The sequence below is a fragment of the Hemitrygon akajei genome, chromosome 6, assembly GCF_048418815.1.
Source record: "Hemitrygon akajei chromosome 6, sHemAka1.3, whole genome shotgun sequence".
Lineage (NCBI taxonomy): Eukaryota > Metazoa > Chordata > Chondrichthyes > Myliobatiformes > Dasyatidae > Hemitrygon > Hemitrygon akajei.
The window spans coordinates 91,140,621-91,160,119 of NC_133129.1; the positions used below are offsets into that span (position 1 = coordinate 91,140,621).

Sequence of the window (19,499 nt, forward strand, 5' to 3'; positions counted from 1 at the left end):
TCACCCCTCCCGTGCCCAAACAGCAGCGAAGCATCGACCCCCCTCCCCCCACATGGCTCAGCAAGCACATCAGCTCCCCCCACCATGCAGTAAACAGCAAGGCACCCAAAGTGACCGTGAACTCCAGTCCACTGTCCATCCCAACACTTGGACACCTCAGACAGGCTCTGTGTCTCACTGGCGAGGAGGGGGAGAGGTATCGCTCCTGCCACAGCAAGGGGGGAGACCAGCAGCTCGCTGTCTCAATCTGCAGGGTCATTTACTTCAACACGACGTTCTGATCTCCTGCACTGCTTCAGTCGGCGACACCAGTGAGGTATCGAGTCGTCCACATGTCCGCAGGTTCACAAGAAAAGCTAAATTAAACGCCGATTGCGCACAGATTTTACAAGAAGTAGCTCAAATGAGAACAAAAGGAGGGTTTTCATTGTAAATCAGAGTCAGGTTTAATATCAAAGTATGTATCCCACATACAACCTTGAGGCTTGTCTCCTTACAGCCAGACACAAAACAAAGAAACCCTACAGAACCCATTTTTAAAAAAATCTGTCAAACACCGAGAGTGCAGGGAAAAAATAAACGTGCAGACAATAAAAGTAAGCAAATAGCATCCAGAAATGAAGTTCACGAAAGTGAGTCCAAAGACACGAAGCTGAGAATGGCCTATGTCGTGACATTGGTTCTGTTGTTCAGCAGAACATTGCAATACATAATTATAAAATACTAGAAATTAGAATGAGAAATGTGTATAAAAAGTGAGAAATTTCATTTAAATAAGTAGTGGAAAAGAGAGGGAAAGTACTGAGTCTATTCTGAGGTAGTGATGAGGGTTGGTTCAAGAACTGAATGGATGAAGGGTAATAGTTGTCCTTGAACCTGGTGGTTTGACTCATCCTCACCCCACAGAAGCTGCTCAACGTGCCGAGTATTTGCTGTGAGGCTTTTCTCCCCCTCGGTTGCAGTGGTGGGGGGGAGGGTAACAAACAGAATACTCAATGGGTCAGGCAGCATCTGCGGAGGGAAATGGGCGGTCGGCGTTATGGGTCAAGAGCGTTCCTCTGTACTGAACGAGTAGAGGGGAGAGATTGGGGGGGAGCAGAAGCCAGCAGGTGGTGGGTGCAACCAGGAGATGAGGGGTGATGGGCAGATGGAGAAGGGGAGAGTGGGAATAGTGACACCAACTGCACCCCCCCCACCCGTCATACCAGACAGCGATGCAGCCAGTTAGAATGCTCTCCGTTGTACATCTGTAGAAATTTGTGTGTTTTTGGTAGCTACCAAATCTTCCCAAACTCCTAATTAAATATAGCCTTTGTAGCTGCATCGGTATGTTGGGACTAGGATAGATTCTCAGAGATACTGACACCCAGGAACTTGAAACTGCTCACTCTCTCCACCTCTGGTCCCTCTGTGAGGATTGGTGTGTGTTCCCTTGTCTTATCCTATCTGAAGGCCACAATCAGCTCTTTGGTCTTACTGACGTTGGGTGTGAGGTTGTTGCTGTGGCACCTCTCAACCAGCTGATCTATCCTGCTCCTGTACACCTGTCGCACTTTCATCAGCATTGTTATTGCTTTTCCTTGTGCTGCCTCGAGGTTTGAAGTGATCTGCAGGGATGGTGAGCGAGATCAAGATTTTCACCCTAGTTCAGCACTTGCGACCACTACCAGCTCTCTCCATCCAGCCCAGGTGGGGGGTCTCGACCCGGAACGTCAACTGTCCGTTTCTCTCTACGGCGGCTGCCTGACCCGCTGAGTTCCTGCAGCAGATTCGGTGTCGGTACAGCACAGGAACAGGCCATTCAGCCCTCAGTGCTGTACGCGACTTCTTAAACTAGTAATCAAATGGCCAACTAGACTGATCCACCCTCATTCTCTGCACGTTCATGTGTCTAAGACCCTCTGTCAGGGAGGGTCCAAGGTAAAGGTTTGTCAAATATGCATCAAAACATGGAAGCATACAGTGAAATGTACTCCCTTGTGTCTGAAGACTGGGCTGGGGGCGGCCATCCTCCAATAGTATGCCCACAAGTTACTAACCCGAACCCGTACTGTGGGATAAAACCCGCGCAGCCACGGGGAGAACGTACAGACGGCAGCGGGAACTGAACTCGATCTCTGGCACTGTTGGGTGTTGTGTTAACCGCTACTCCACCCTGCTTGCCCCCAGACACCCACCATTCCCTGCTGAACAAAAAAAAAACTTACCCTCACATCCCCTTTGAACCTCGCCTTCAATGCATTCCCTCTGTTAATTAGACATTTCCACCCTGGGAAACAGATACTCTCCGTCCACTCTATCGATGCCTCTCATAATCTTGTAAACCTCTGTCAGATCTCCCCTCAGCCTCCGGCACTCCAGAGAAAACAGCCCAAGTTTATCCAGCCTCTCGTGACAGCACATGCCCTCTAAACCAGGCAGCATCCTGGTGAACCTCTTCTGCACCCTCTCCAAAGCCTCAACATCCCTCCTGTAGTGGGGCAGCCAGAAATGTATCAATACTCCCGATGTGGCCTAACCACAGTTTTAATGAAGCTAGCATCCCTACGCTTGAACTTGAATCCCCAACTAAACGCATCAAGCCACCTGCCTGCTTTACCCTCTCCTCCTCCTCTCCCCCTCACCCCTTTCTCTCTCTTCCCCCTTATAACTATCTATATCGATCTCTCCCCTCCCTCTCTTCTCCACTTCACCCTCTCCTCCTCCTCTCCCCCTCACCCCTTTCTCTCTCTCCCCCCTTATAACTATCTATATCGATCCCTCCCTCTCCTCCTCCTCTCCCCCTCACCCCTTTCTCTCTCTTCCCCCTTATAACTATCTATATCGATCTCTCCCCTCCCTCTCCTCCTCCTCTCCCCCTCACCCCTTTCTCTCTCTTCCCCCTTATAACTATCTATATCGATCTCTCCCCTCCCTCTCTTCACTTCACCCTCTCCTCCTCCTCTCCCCCTCACCCCTTTCTCTCTCTTCCCCCTTATAACTATCTATATCGATCTCTCCCCTCCCTCTCTTCTCCACTTCTCCCTCTCCTCCTCACCCCTTTCTCTCTCTCCCCCCTTATAACTATCTATATCGATCTCTCCCCTCCCTCTCCTCCTCCTCTCCCCCTCACCCCTTTCTCTCTCTCCCCCCCCCTTATAACTATCTATATCGATCTCTCCCCTCCCTCTCTTCTCCACTTCTCCCTCTCCTCCTCCTCTCCCCCTCACCCCTCTCTCTCTCCCCCCTTATAACTATCTATATCGATCTCTCCCCTCCCTCTCCTCCTCCTCTCCCCCCTCACCCCTTTCTCTCTCCCCCCTTATAACTATCTATATCGATCTCTCCCCTCCCTCTCTTCTCCACTTCACCCTCTCCTCCTCCTCTCCCCCTCACCCCTTTCTCTCTCTCCCCCCTTATAACTATCTATATCGATCTCTCCCCTCCCTCTCTTCTCCACTTCTCCCTCTCCTCACCCCTTTCTCTCTCTCCCCCCCTTATAACTTTCTATATCGATCTCTCCCCTCCCTCTCTCCGCTTCTCCCTCTCCCCCTCCCTCCCCCTCTCCCTCCCTCTCCCCCTCCCCCTCTCTCTCCCCTCACCCCTTTCTCTCTCTCCCCCCCACCCCTCTCCCTCCTGCCCCCCGCCCTCCCCCCTGTCTCTGCAGGTTCAGTACTTTCCCTTCGACTGGCAGAACTGCACCATGGTGTTCAAGTCGTACACATACGATGTGACCGAGGTCAGCCTGCAACACGCGCTGGACGACAAGGGCGAGCGGGAGATCAGGGAGGTGATCATCGACAAGAATGCCTTCACTGGTGGGTCACCCCACCCCCGGGTAGGTGGGGGAGGAATGTGGCGAGGGGAGGAGGAGGGACGAGTGGGAGGGAAGTGATTTGAGGGAGAGTCAGGAGGGGAGGAAGAATGAGAGGGGAGGTTGAAGAGGTGAGGGAGGGACTGAGGAAGGGTGAAGGGGAGGGGGTGATAGGAGTGAAGGGAAGGGAGGGGAGTTTGGGGTGAAAGGGTGGAGGGGAGGGTGAGAGGAGGGTGCAGTGCGGGTTACTGGCAACTGGGAGGTGAGGGTGAGGGAGCGGGACGAGGGAGGTTGTAGTGTGGGTTATTGCTGAGCAAGATGGAGAGGGTGAAGGGTAGGGAGGGGGAGGCAGTGGGGGTCACTGGTGTGTGGGGTAGAGGGGTGGGGAGTAGGCTGCCGTCTCTCCTCCCCTGACCCTGACCCTGTCCCCGGTGTGTGCAGAGAACGGCGAGTGGCAGATCCAGCACAAACCCTCGCGCAAGAACACCCTCAGCCACGACAGCAGCTACGAGGACATCACCTTCTACCTGATCATCCAGCGGAAACCCCTCTTCTACATCGTCAACATCATCATACCCTGTATCCTCATCAGCATCCTGGCCATCCTCGTCTTCTACCTCCCTCCGGACGCAGGTAAACGCCTCACTCCCTCCCTCCGACACAGGTAAACACCTTCCCCCTCACTGTCTCACTCCCTCCCTCCGACACAGGTAAACACCTTCTCCCTCACTGTCTCACTCCCTCCCTCTGGACGCAGGTAAACATCTTCCCCCTCGCTGTCTCACTCCCTCCCTCCGACACAGATAAACATCTTCCCCCTCGCTGTCTCACTCCCTCCCTCCGACACAGGTAAACACCTTCTCCCTCACTGTCTCACTCCCTCCCTCCGACACAGGTAAACACCTTCCCCCTCGCTGTCTCACTCCCTCCCTCCGACACAGGTAAACACCTTCTCCCTCGCTGTCTCACTCCCTCCCTCCAACACAGGTAAACACCTTCCCCCTCGCTGTCTCACTCCCTCCCTCCGACACAGGTAAACACCTTCTCCCTCGCTGTCTCACTCCCTCCCTCCGGACGCAGGTAAACACCTTCTCCCTCGCTGTCTCACTCCCTCCCTCCGGACGCAGGTAAACACCTTCTCCCTCGCTGTCTCACTACCTCCCTCCGGACGCAGGTAAACACCTTCCCCTCACTGTCTCACTCCCTGACTGCAGCTCACAGCACCCGAGACTCTGGTTTGATCCCAACCTCCAGTGAGCATGTGTCTGTGTGTATACATGTGTTTCTGAGTGAGCGTGTATGTATGTGTGTCCGTCTCCTTGTGTTTCTGCGTGTGTGTCCGTGTCCTCGTCTCCTTGTGTGAGTGCGTGTGTCTGTCTGTCTGTCTCCCTGTAACGCATGGGTATGCTCGGGTGCTCTGGTTTCCTCCCACGTGCTAATGATGTGCAGAGTCGGTGGGTTAATCAGCCTCTGTCTGTTACCCCTAGTGTGTGGTTGAGGGGTACAATCTGGGGGTCCATGGAAATGTGGGGAGAAATATTTTACAACAGGCTGTTGGAGAAATGGGTATTTGATGGCCAGCACAAATTTGATGGACCGAAGGGCTTGTTTCCATGACATGTCTCTACAAAGTCCCCACTCTGTGGAGTTTGCACATTCCCCCTGTGGGTTTCCTCCGTGTGCTCCAATTTCCTCCCATATCCCATGGAGTGATCACAGGGACAACAATATTAACTTGAGGACCATTTGCTGGCTCTGGGTCTGTACTCACTGGAGTTTAGAAGAATGGGGGGGGGGCCTCATTGAATGTTGAAAGGCTTCGAGAGAGTGGATTTGGAGAGGATGTTTCCTATGGTGGGGGAGTCTAGGACCAGAGGAAGCAGCCTCAGAATAGAGGGGTGTCCATTTAGAACGGAGAGGAGGAGGAATTCCTTCAGCAGAGAGTGGTGAATCTGTGGAATTCGTTGGCAAGGAGAGTGATGGCGACCAGGACATTGGGTGTATTTAAGGCAGAGGTTGATAGGTTCTTCATTTGTAAGGGGGTAAAGAGGAGAGGGTGGGAGAGTGGGGTTAGTAAAACATAATCAACAGTATGGCCTCTGCCCCCATCCTTTCCAGTCCTGATGAAGGGTCTCAACTCAAAACATTAACTGTTCATTTCCATCCATAGATGCTGCCTGACCTGCTGAGTTTTTTTAACAGTACAACACAAGAACAGGCCATTCAGCCCACAGTGTTATGCTGTACCAGCTAAAAAGTAAATCAAAACAATCCCAAACAGTAATCCCTCCTACCTACACCATGTCCATATCCCTCCATCTTCCTCACATCCACGTGCCTGTCCAAACGTCTCTTAAAAGCCTCTAATGTATTTGCCTCTACCACCAAACCAGGCAAAGCATTCCAGAATCCACCCCTCTGAGTAAAATACTCACCCCTCACATCCCCCTCGAACCTACCCCCTCTCACTTTCAATGCATGCCCTCTGGTATTAGACATTTCAATCCTAGGAAACAGATACTCCCTGTCCACTCTATCGATGCCTCTCATAATCTTGTAAACCTCTGTCAGATCTCCCCTCAGCGTCCACCCTTCCTCCAGCATTTTGTATCATGATGGAATGGCAGTGCAGACTCGATGGGCCAAATGGCCTATTTATGGCTCTGGGGTACACATTGATAGAAATGATATCCTGTAACCTCTGCTGATCTCATCTGTTGAAACCCCTTCCCGGTTTTAATCCCGCAGACTCTGTCCCTCCCTGTTGAAGGTGCCCGTCCTGGCATTCTGGCGGCAGCCACCAGGGGGCAGCATTGGTCCAGATTGGGAGTGGAGGCATCGCAGGCCTTTACCAAAGGGGATTAATTCAGTGATTTCAATTTCACAACGTTACTTACACCATGATTCAGACTGCGTTTCAAATCACCACATCGTCACCTCTATCCAGACCACATCCTGGAAACTCCCCGTTGTACCTGTGGACTCCGCCTGTTCCTTCTCCAGCCACCCCCGGGCATGGACATTGACCACTGCCCTACTGTCTGCTTCTCCTTTGGACCATTAAGGTGCTAATTTAGCCAGGCCCAAGGGCAAACTGGCCAGGAAGATCCCCCCCCCCCCCCCAGTGACCCACAAACCTCCTTCCCTGTCATTGGGTGACCAGAGATCAGCAGCAGGGGGCTGAGGGGCAGCCAAAACTCTAGAAGCAGCCATTGTAGAATCTCAGAGGCTGCAAACCCCTCACACCTTCACCAACCCTTCGTGGGCACAGAAGTGACCTCCAGACTTTCTCCCATCTCATCTCGGGATGCCCCCAACCACCCCGCCACCAGAAAACAGCCTCAAAGTGCCCCTCGAGGGAAATTGGAGGGAGAGGGAGAGCGGGGGAGGTGGAGAGGAGGGCTGACAAGAGGAGGAAAGTGGGAGGTGGAGAGGGGAATAAGGGGTGGAGGGGAGGAAGGTGGAGGTACAGATAGAGTGGGAGGAGGAGGGAGATTGGAGGTGGGGTTTGAAGGTAGAAGGGGTGGGAAGGGGGAGGGGAGATGGTGGTTCGAGAGAGGGAGGATAGGGCAGGTGGTTGGATTGAGTAGGAGGTAGTGGGAGGCTGGGGGCTCCGACACCCAACTGAGGGAGAGGGTGCTTGCTCTGGGGGTGTGGGACAGGACACTGATGGCCCCCTCTGGCCCCCCAGGTGAGAAGATGACCCTGTCCATCTCGGTGTTGCTGTCTCTCACTGTCTTCCTGCTGCTGTTGGCCGACAAGGTCCCGGAGACCTCTCTCGGGGTCCCCATCATCGTCAAGTACCTGATGTTCACCATGATCCTCGTCACCTTCTCCGTCATCCTCAGTGTGGTCGTCCTCAACCTGCACCATCGCTCGCCCAGTACCCACGCCATGCCCGGCTGGGTCCGACAGGTAACGGGCATGGGGTGGGAGCAGGGAGATCCCCTCTCGTGCCCCTTCACCCCCTCCCACTCCACTCAAATCCCCCTCATTCTCCCTCCCCTCCATCCTCCCCTTCACCCCCTCCCACTCCACTCATGCCCCTTTCACCCCCCACTCAAATCCCCTCATCCTCCCTCCCCTTCACCCCCTCCCACTCGTATCCCCCACATCCCCCCTCCCCTTCATTCCATCCCATTGGCATCTCCTCATTACTCCTCTTGAAACACCCTTCCACTCCCTTCTGCCCCCTCTCCTCACCCCTCCCTCCCCTTGACCTTTCCTCCCTCACCCCATCTCCTGCCCTCTCCCCTCAGGGTACCCAGTTTCCCGAGGTGCCCCAATTCCTTTGCCTTTAGACTGATGTTGCCACCAAGGGTGGACGTAGACCTCCAGCTGGACCTCCCTCGGCCCCTCGCGGACCCTGGCCCTTGACCATCTGTCTGGACCCCCAGCCTGATGTCTCTCCCAGATCAGAGGCAGCAGGTGATCGCGGCTCTGGGAGATGTCCCTCAATGTTCTCTTCTTCCATCTCAGATTTTCATCCAGACCCTGCCTCGCTACCTGTGGATCCAGAGGCCCAAGGCGGAGCCGACCGTCGGCGAGAAGCCGCTGATCCTCAGCAGGGCTGCCGATGAGTACTTCATCCGGAAACCCAACATCGACTTCGTCTGCCCGAAAGAGAACAACAGGTACCGGGGTCGCTGGGATCTCCTCGCAGCGTGAACACAACCCTTCCCATCCCCGGTTAACCAGGCTGGCTCAAAAGTTCAAAGTAAATTGATTATCAAAGCACATATACGTCACCGTATCCACCCTGAGATTCATCTCCTTGTGGGCATACACAGCAGATACAAGAACCAAAATAGAATCAATAGAAGGCTACACCCAACAGGACAGACAAACAACCAAAGTACAAAGTAAATTTATTATCAAAATGCATATCTGTCACCATGTACAACCCTGAGGTTCATCACCTTGTGGGCATTCTCAGCACGTCTAGAAAAACAAGCTCGACAGGATCAGTGAAAGACTGGCCTAACTAGGGTGTTCAACAAGAGCGCAGAAGACAACAAACTGAAAATGCAAAAAGAAAGGGAAAAAATAAATAATAAGAATAATAAAATTCCACAACAGTCAGATAAAGCTTCCAAGGATATCGGCGAAAGCAGGATTCAGCACTCTATGTGAGCATATGCAATTCTGACAAGGAGTACACATCACTAAACTTAAATGAGAACACATCCCGGAAAAATGAAGACATTATTACTATTGAAGAAATAGTTAACCAATGGAAGAGCAGGACCCTCCATGGAAAACATCTCCATGGTCTGAGCTGACTAGGTGTTGACAAGGAAGCGTTGAGCACCTGGCTCAGAGTTGGAGATATCTTCCCAAACTTTTATAGATGTGTAGTGGAGAGTACAGTGACTGATTACATCATGGCCTGGTATGGAAACACTAATGCCTTAAATGCTACAAAAAGCAGTGGATTCATCCCAGTCCATCATGGCTAAAGCTCTCCTGATCTACATGAAACACAGTTGCAGGAAAGCAGCATCCATCATCAGGGTCCCTCACCACCCAGGTCACGCTGTCTTCTCACTGCTGCCACCAGGAGCCTCAGGACTCACACCACCAGGTTTGGGAACAGTTACTACCCCTCAACCATCAGGCTCTTGAAGCAGAAATCATAGAATTGTAAAAAAAGTACAGCACAGAAACAGGCCTTTTGGCCCATCTAGCCCGTGCAGAATCATTTAAACTGCCTAGTCTCATCAACCATAACCTCACATCGAGCTCACATGTACTACTTGTGCTGGCAGCTTGATCCACCCTCTGAGTGAAGGAGTTTCCCCTTCATGTTCCTCTTAAACTTTTCACCTTTCACCCTTAACCCATGACCTCTGGTTGTCGTCCCACACAACCTCAGTAGAAAAAGCCTGCTTGTATTTACGCTATCTATACCCCTCAGAATTTTGTATACCTCTATCAAATCTCCCCTCAATCTTCTACATTCCAAGGAATAAAGTCCTAACTTGTTCAATCTTTCCTTATAACTCAGGTCATCCGGACCCGGCAACATCTTAGCAAATCTTTTCTGTATTCTTTCAACCTTGTTTACATTTTTCCTGTAGGTAGGTGACTAAAACTACACACAATATTCTAATTTAGGCCTACACCTTAAACAACTTCAACACAACATCCCAACTCTTGTACTCAATATTTTGATTTATGAAGGCCAATGTGCCAAAAGGTTTTCTTTACGACCCTGTCTATCACTATTTTACACCACTTTCAATGAATCATGGACCCGTATTCCCAGATTCTTTTGTTCTACCTCGCTCCTCAGTGCCCCACCGTTCACTGTGTAAGACCTACCCTGGTTGGTCCTCACAAAGTGCAACACTTTCCTGCATTACATTCCATCTGAGGAGATAACTTCTGTCAATTTCACTTGGCCCATCATTGAAATGTTACCACAACTAATGGACTCACTTTCAAGGACTCTTCATCTCATGTAGAACCATAGAACATTACAGCACAGAAACTTTTGGCCCTCCTTGGCTGTGCTGAACCATTTTTCTGTCTAGTCCCACTGACCTGCACCTGGCCCATATCCCTCCATACCCCTCTCATCCATGTACCTGTCCCAAGTTTTTCTTAAATGTTAAAAGTGAGCCCGCATTCACCACTTCATCTGGCAGCGCATTCCACACTCCCACCACTCTCTGTGTGAAAAAGCGCCTCCTAATGTTCCCTTTAAACTTTTCCCCCTTCACCCTTAACCCATGTCCTCTGGTTTTTTTCTCCCCTGGCCTCAGTGGAAAAAGCCTGTTTGCATTCACTCTATCTATTCCTATCATAATTTTATATACCTCTATCAAATCTCCCCTCATTCTTCTAAGCTCCAGGGAATAAAGTCCTATGTTCTCAATATTTATTGCACATTTTTTTTTTGTACTTGCAGAGTTTGTTGTCTTCTGCACTCTGGCTGAATGCCCAAATTGATGCAGTCTTTCATTGATTCTATTATGGTCATTATTCTATTATGGATTTATTGAGCATGCCCATAAAAAAATGAATCTCAGGGTTGTATATGCTGACGTATATGAACCTGGATGATAAATTTACTTTGAATTTTGAAGTCCCCTGAATTAACAAGTTGTTTACTGCCCACGGTTGTGTTGTGATTCGCATTACACTAACCGAAATGCCTTTGATTCAGGTTCTGTTCCCGCCGTGGTCTGCAAGGAGACTGGATGTTCTCCCTGTGACCGAGGTGGTTTCCTCTGGGCGCACCAGTTTCCTTCCAGCTCCTTCCAACAATTAATGTAGTTTAATTGGTCACGTGGGTGTGAGCCAGAAGGGCCATATCTCTAAATTTAAAAAAGTAAAAATCATAGAAAACTTAAATCCTCACCATCTCACTCATCTTCTCTAGTCACCGATGACAACATTGGACAGCAAATTGTTTTGAAGGTTGCTTCCTCAGAATTCTTTTATTTTGTGTTTATGATAGACCGGGGGAGGGACGGGTAAGGAGAGTGAGGGGGAGGGGGCTTTGAGTGGAATAATGAAGTGATGTGAGTGGGATGGAGTGAAGGGGAGGAAGTGGGGTTGAGGGGAGTGGGAGGACATGAAGGGGGCATGAGTGGGGATCTCCCTGCACCCACCCTGTGCCCGTTACCTGTCGGACCCAGCTGGGCATGCCGTGGATGGTGCAGGTTGAGGACGATGGAGATGGTGAACATCATCTACTTGACGATGATTCATACCCCAACAGGCATTTTGAGAAACATTAAAATAACTTTTATTGAATATAGTGTGTTTAATTGGATAACAGTGCTGGCGCTTTGCAATAGTTTCAACTAAGCTAAAAATGTTTTGCTGGTGATTTTCATTTGTACTCAGTGTCTGAGGCTTCTTGCTTAAGTGTCCAACAATAATCAGCCAGCATTGATGGATTCCAGTTGCCCTGATACAGTTTCTCCATGACCGCAATGTCCTGGTGAAACCTTTCACCGTGCTCGTCACTGACCGTACCGAGATTTTCAGGGAGGAAGTCTAAATGGGGATGCAGAAAGTGAATCTTTAGTGACATGTTGCACTTCACGGTTTTGTATGTTTGAATCATGTTGTCAACCAGTGCACGTAGTTTGGTGCTCTGTCGTTAGCAAAAAAAGTTTCAACAACATTCTTGAATGCCTTCCATGGAATTTTCTCCGGTCCCACCAGAACTTCTTCAAATTCCCTGTCATTGATGTCCTGTTTGATTTGTGGACCAACAAAAATGCTTTCCTTAATCTTGTCATCAGTTATTCTGACTTGAATTATGAATTGATATAGGTGATTTTTAAAAAACGGTGTGTGATAGTGAAATTTCATGGTGATTTCCAAAATCCATATGATACACCCAAAAGTATTCAGGAAGCAAAATCTTTGTTGTCTAGTGTCATCCACCATTGACACTCGATGTCCTTTTGAGGGTAGACGGTGGCCTTGGAGACAGAAGGGACTGCAGATGCTGCATTCTAAAGCAACACACAACTTCTGGAGTGGAGGAACTCTGCCGGTCGGGCGGTATCTGGGTTGGGAGAAATAGGCGGGTCAACATTTCAGGTTAAGACCCTTCACCCGGACGGTCACTCCAGTCTCGGCTCGAAACGTTGGACTGGTCATTTCCCTCTACATCTGCCAGGTTCCTTCCGAGCTTTGTGCAGACGTTATGCCCTCCCTGGTTTGACCTTTGCCTCTCCCCACCGACTCTTTTGTCCTCAGGACGGTCCGGCAGCCAGAACGGCTCTTCTCAGAGATGAACTGGTACATGAACGGGGTGGCCCCGCAGACGGCCCTTCCCCCGGATCTCAAGGCAGCGGTGGACGCCATCAAATACATCGCCAACGAACTGAAGGCCCAAGAGGAGTATGACGAGGTGAGGTGGTGGCAGTGTTGCTGGGGGAGGGAGCGAGGAGCAATCTCCATGGTAACCAACTAAGCTTGGCCCATCTCACTTTGGATGCTCTCATCCAAGCGCTGACCCAACATAATACTCCAGTACGCTTTGGGCACTGAGTTCAAGGTTCATTGGTTGGGGTATTGAGTTCAAGGGTCATTGGTTGGGGTATTGAGTTCAAAGGTCAGAGCACTGAGTTCAAAGATCTTTGGTTGGGGCATTGAAGTCAAGGGTCATTGGTTGGGGGCATTGTGTTTCAACTTTATTAAAAACTCGGGTCAGGCCACATCTGAAGTATTGCATTCACTTCTGGTTGCGTGTAGATGAGGGTCCAGGAGAGGGTCACCAGGGTGCAGCCTCAATTAGAGGGCATGATCTACAAGAAGAGGTTGGACAAACTCGGGTGTTTTCTCTAGAGCAACAGAGCCCGAGGGGAGTCCTGTTAGAATTATGAAAGGCAAAGACGGAGTTGGCAACCAGTGTCTTCCTCCTAGGGTCAAAATGTCTCAGCTAGAGGGCATTCATTAATGATGAAAACGGAAAAGTTGGAAGGAGATGTGTGGGCCAAGCTGAGAGTGGTGGATGCCTGGACTGCACTGTCAAAGGCAGTGGTGGAGGTAGATAGGATAGAGGTGTTCAGGACGTTTTTTAGGCAGATGAACATGGAGGGGTATGGACTTTGTTTAGGCAGGGGATGCCTTTTAAGTACGAGTGTAATTAGTTCAGCTTTCAAGAGGACAACAACCTTGTTGTAGGGTGTGGAGGTTTGCATGCCTCAACGACCCAGAGAGCTGTGCTGCCTGGAGTCAGGTCCTTGTGCTTTCACTCTTGGTAGGGTCAGCCACGTCAAATAGGTCAAAAGGCAAAGGTCAGACTAAGAGTGGTCCACCAGTCCTCCAGGTTCAGGGGGTTCAACTCAGGGCTAACGACCCTGACTGGTCAAAAAATTGTTATGGAAAGAGCAATGAAGAACCCTTCTATACAGAGGATCTTCATTGCTGCTCATTGAAACCTACAGAGTGGATAGTTCCATTGGTGGGAGAGTCTGGGACCAGCGGGCACAATCTCAGAATAGAAGGGCATCCCTTTGCAGAAGGAATTTCTTCAGCCAGAGGGTAGTGAATCTGTGGAATTCATCGCACAGACTGTTATGGAGGCCGGGTCACTGGGAATAATTCTACACCTCAGGAGAGGTCACAGCCTCAGAGTGTTAGGACGTCCCTTTAGAACGGAGATGAGGAGGGATTTCTTTCTCCACAGGGCGGTGTGTCTGTGGAAGCCAAGCCACTGAGTATATTAAAGCCAAGTTCTTGATTAGTAAGGTTACAGGGAGAAGGCAGGAGAATGGGTTTGAGAGGGAAAATAAATCAGCCATGGTGGAATAGCATAGCAGACTCAATAGGCCATAGGGCCTAATTCTTCTGTTACAGACATTCCCTGTGATGGTGGGACTGAGTTATGAGGAGAAACTGGATCTTTTCACGTAGGACGGGGAAATTTGGAGGAGAGATGGGTGTTGTATAAAATTATGAGGGGTATAGATTGGTTAGACTACAGGAAACATCTCGTTAATGTCAGAGGTCAATAAAACCTAGAGGTCATAGATCTAGGGTTATGAGGGGTGAGTTTAGAGGACTGAGTACAGACTGCCGGAGAGAGGGATGGTGTTTGGGCCGAGTGCATTTCCGCCGTGATGGACTGACTGGCCTGCATGCACAAGGCCTGGTCTTTTCCTGCTCCACTCCCTGGCTTATCACTCCCCTTTCTCCCCCTCCCAGCTGAAGAAGGACTGGCAGTACGTGGCGATGGTTGTCGACCGCATCTTCCTCTTTGTCTTCATCAGCTTCACCTCCATCGGGACGCTCAGCATCTTCCTGGACGCTAGCTACAACGTCCCCCCTGTTGATCCATTCTTCGACCCCTTCTCCTGATTTCCCCACGTCCCCTCCCCCACTGACCAGCATTCTCCTTTTTCTGGTGGGGGAACAATATATTTATTGCGGACTATAGGGCAGTACTGGGGGTTGTCTGTGTTAATCTGTGGTTTTCGGTAATCTTGCGGTGTTGCCAGCACCCATGGGCCTGAGTTGGCCAAGCTGGGTCTTTGCTCCTTAGAACGTTGGACGATAAGGGGTGACCTTATAGAAGTGTTTAAAAAGGTGAGGCGTCTCTACCCCAGGGTGGTGGTGGGGGTGGGGGGTAGGGTGAGAGGGACAGATTTAAAATGTATGTGAAGGGCAGCACTCGGATAGAGAGATAGGTACGTAGACGGAGGGATATGGGCCGACCTCAGCAAGCTGGGTGGACAGTGGTCAGCACGGACTGGTTGGACATAGTGCACTATGTGGGGGGGGGGGGGCAGAAACCCTGAGATCAGAACAGCCATACCCCCTGCACCATGAAGACCTTTCTTCCCCCGCCCACCCCCCTTCTCCACCTGATTGAATTAATCCCCACCAGGGTAACCCCAGTCCCGATTCCAGTATGTCCTTTGTAGTAGGGTTGTCGTGGCAGTCATTCCTCACCCCCCCCCCCCCCCCCGGCGAAGGCAGGGATGTATTTCCAAGCCACCCCCACCCCACCTTCCAGAGATGGAGGAGAGGAGATTCACTTCCTTGGCTTGCCACTACCATGGAGATGTTGGGTGGGGTTGACCTACAGGAAGCCAGGGGTGAGTTTCTGAGCTTGGGGGTTGGAGGGGAGGGATGAGTGCCCTGGGAGAGGAGTAACTGTGTTTGGTTACCCTACATTCTACACAACAGCAGCCCTATTCTCTCCCTCCAGTAGGATGGTGGGACACAGCTTGCCCCCACTTGGTGTACTAACAAGGCAGCAAACCGTTTAGAGATCCCACCATGCATGGCGAGGCTCTGACTGCACTGGCTTTAAAAAAAGAATTAAATGCAGCAAGTCCGAAATAAAACCCAGGAACACTCAACTGGCTGGGGAGCAGGAGAGTCAATATTTCAGACCCAAGAACTGCTCAGTGTTTGCAGCTCTTCAGGCGTCAGCTTAAGCTGTGCATCGAAATACGCAGCAAAATCTGTTGTTTACATCAATGACTAACGCAGGCTGAGGATGGGGGTGGGCAGCCTGCCAGTGTCCCCACACTTCTGGCGCGAACACAGCACGCCCACAACAAAGCAACCCTGACCCGTTCATCATTGGAACGGGGGACAAGTCCGACACACCCAAAGGAAAGCCACACAGTCCTGGGGAGCAAAATCTCCTCAGACCGCGGCGGGAATGGAGCCCTGGTTGCAGGCGCGGTAAAGCGTTGTGCTAACCACTACGCTACCGTCTGTCAATTTATTGCTGGGAAGTGTGGATGTTGATTTTGGAGGGGCTGGGAGTGTGAGGGTGGGGCATGGAGACATGTTAACCCAATCAGTAGCAGTGGGAAGTTGGAAAGCCCGAGCAGTAGGGGCCCAATTTGCGGGGAAATACAATGCAAGGCTGAGTTTTTTCTCTCTGCGAAAAAATAAACAAGCAAAGAGCTAAAAACTCCAGCCAGGGTGGGTTGCTATTTTATTAGAACATCACAAGCCTGGTGTTGTTTCGTGGCAGCTGGCCCCAGTTAGCGAGGGTGTAGCCTTGATTGATCTCTTCAGGAAAGGCCCTGGCTTCATTCTGGCCCAGAGTGGGTCGGGGGATTAAAGATGGTCTTTACTGTCACACGTAGAGTGAAACGCCTCATTTGTGGCAACGATCAACACAGTCCAAGGATGTGCTGGGGGCAGCCTGGAGTATCACCGTGCTTCTGGCACCAATGTAGCATAGCCACAAATTCCTAACCCTAACTCGTGGACCTTCAGAATGAGTGAGGGAACAGTACAAACCTCAGCGTGTGGAGAGTTGTGGTAGGGAACAGCACCAGTTCAAAGCAGGAGCTTTGTAGATACAAGAGACTTACTCCACCTGGAGCGGCTTAGTCGCACATTGAGGCCATTCAGCCCATCGTGCCTGCTCTGTCATTCGGCTATGGCTTTTGTTCTCAGTCCCATTAGTCACAGAAACAGGCCCCTCGCCTTATCTACTCCATTTAAACTGCCCACTCCCATCAACCTGCACCGTGCCCGTAGCCCTCCATACCCCTATTGTCCATGTGCCTATCCAAACTTCTCTTCGACATTGATTTCACCACTTGTGCTGGCAGCTCGTTCCACACTCTCACAACCGTCTGAGTGAATAAGGTTCCCCTTAAATTCTTCACCTTTCACCCTTAACCCGTGACTTCAGTGGAAAAAGCCTGCCTCGCATTTACTCTATTCATACCACTCATAATTTTGTACACCTCTATCAGACCTCCCTTCAATCGAAGCTCTAGGTACATTTATTATCAAAGTATGTATACATTGTACAATCTTGAGATTCATCTCCTAACAGGCAGCCACAAGACAAGAAACCCAAAGAACTCTTAAAAAAAAGACTGACAACTGTTCAATCTGCAGAGAGTGAGAAAAAAATTGTGCAAATAAAAGTAAGCAAATAGCATTTAGAGCAAAAGTGAGACCTCAGACATGAAGCCCGGAGCAGCCTCGACATCAGTTCAGACCACAGCTTTAACCTCAGTGCAGTGAAGAGTAAACGGTGTGGAGCAGCCAGCAGACCCTCGCCTCTGGCCCCGGCACCCTGCATTTTCAATCCATTTGGCCCGGCGTTTAAATCATCCAAACATCGGATCACTCTGCTCAGAGACCCGGGTCCTGTTGCATCGATACACTCCGGGCCTGGACCCCGCTACCACGTTCCGGGCCGTATCCGACCTTTCCAAATCGACCCGGCGCTCAGATCGATCGAACCTCGCTCTGTGTAGGTGGATCTGCCTCTCTCCTCCACTCGGCTCGCACCGACTTCTCCTCGAACGTGCCTCGACCTCGCACAGCTACACTTCAACACTCGTCTCAGCTTCACTTCCACTCACCTCTTGTTTACAATTTTTACAATAAAATTGTTTTTCATAAAGTATTCACTTGTATTTCTTGTTTTGTTAACCACCTGTAAGCTGTCACTCACCTTCAGCCACGTCATCTTAAACCAGAAGATGCTCCAAGGAATAAAGTCCTAACCTATTCAATCTATCCATGAATTTCCGGTTCTCAAGTCCCGGATACGTCCTTGTAAATTGTCTCTGTATTCCTTCAATCTCATTGATATCTTTCCTGTAGGTAGGTGACTAGAACTGCACACAATACTCCAAATTAGACCTCACCAACATCTTATACAACATAACATCCCATTTCCTGTACTCAGTACTTTGATTTAGGAAAGCCAAAGTGCCAAAAGCTTTATTTACGACCCTATCTACTTGTGACGCCACTTTCAGTGAATTATGGGCCCGTATTCCCAGATCCCTTTGTTCTACCACACTCTTTGGTTCCCTACTGTTCACTGTGCAAGTCCTACCCTGGTTGGTCCTCCCAAAGTGTAACATCTCACACTTGTCTGCATTAAACTCCATCTGCCATTTTCCAGCCCATGGTTCAGATCCCACTACGAGCCATGACAGGCTTTCTCGTTGTCCTCTACACTCTTTATCTTGGTGTCATCTGCAAATTTGCTGATCCAGTGAACCACATTCTCATTCAGATCTAGATGATAAACAAGGAACCCAGCACCATTCCCTTCCACACACCACTAGTCACAGGCTTCCAGAATGGCAACCGTCTACTACCACTCCCTGGCTTCTCCCACAAAGCCAATGTCTAAACCAGGTTACTACCTCATCTTGAATGCCAAGTGACTGAACCTTCTTGACCAACATTCCATGCGGGACCTTGTCAAATGCCTTGCTAAAGTCCATGTAGACAACATTCGCTGCCTTGTCTTCATCCACTTTCCTGGTAACTGCCTTGAAAACTCCATTAAGATTTGGTAGACATGATCTACTACACACAAAGCCACTCTGACTATCCCTAATCAGTCCCTATCCATCCAAATACTTATATATCCAGTCCCTTAGAATATCCTCCAATAACTTTTCCACTACTGATATCAGGCTCACCAGCCTATAATTTCCTGTATTATTTTTAGAATGGCAGAACAACATTAGCTGTCCTCCAATGCACCAGTACCTCACCTGTTGCTAAGGATAATTTAAATATCTTTGCTAGGGCCCCGTAGGGTCAGAGGGAACACCTTATGTCCTGGGGATTTATCCACCCTAATTTGCCTCAAGACAGCAAACACCCCCTCCTCTGTAATCTGCATCGAGTCCATGACCTCTTTGCTGTTTTGCCTCACTTCCATAGACTCTGCCTCCATCTCCCCAGTAAATACTGATATGGGAGGCAGGGTTTGAGGGTTGGCACAACATTGTAGGCCGAAGGGCCTGTAATGTGCTGTACTGTTCTATGTTCTAAAAGATCTCCTCCATCTCTTTTGGCTTCACACATGGATTACCATTCTGATCTTCCAGAGGACTAATTTTGTCCCTTGCAATCCTTTTGCTGTTAACATATCTGTAGAATTTCTTCAGATTCTTATTCATCTTGTTGCTAGGGCAACCTTGTGCCTTCTTTTAGCCCTTCTGATTTCTTAAGAGTTATCTTGCATTTCTTATACCCAAGTACCTCATTTGTTCCTACCTGCCTGTAGCTGCTATGCACCTTTTTTTTCTTAACCAGGGCCTCAGTATCTCTTGAAAACCAAGGTGCCCTAAACCTGTTATCCTTGCCTTTTATTCTGACAGGCATATACAGGCTTTGAACTCCCAAAATTTCACTTTTAAAGGCTTCCCACTTACCAAGTACACCTTTGCCAGAAAACAACCTATCAAAATCCACACTTGCCAGATCCTTTGATGCC

The 19,499-nt window shown here is 50.0% G+C and overlaps 1 protein-coding gene across 3 annotated transcripts in view; it reads left to right on the forward strand.

Moving 5' to 3' along the window:
* The window catches only part of LOC140729258 (acetylcholine receptor subunit beta-like), a 44,006-nt gene extending 26,909 nt beyond the window's left edge, over positions 1–17,097 (forward strand). For all 3 annotated transcript variants that reach the window (XM_073048836.1, XM_073048838.1, XM_073048837.1), the window contains 6 exons: positions 3,647–3,797; positions 4,235–4,426; positions 7,485–7,708; positions 8,273–8,427; positions 12,518–12,671; positions 14,471–17,097. In XM_073048836.1, the coding sequence (XP_072904937.1) occupies positions 3,647–3,797; positions 4,235–4,426; positions 7,485–7,708; positions 8,273–8,427; positions 12,518–12,671; positions 14,471–14,623 (1,029 nt within the window). In that variant the 3' untranslated portion in view covers positions 14,624–17,097. The remainder of the gene's footprint in view (positions 1–3,646; positions 3,798–4,234; positions 4,427–7,484; positions 7,709–8,272; positions 8,428–12,517; positions 12,672–14,470) is intronic.
* Positions 17,098–19,499: the final 2,402 nt, after the last annotated feature.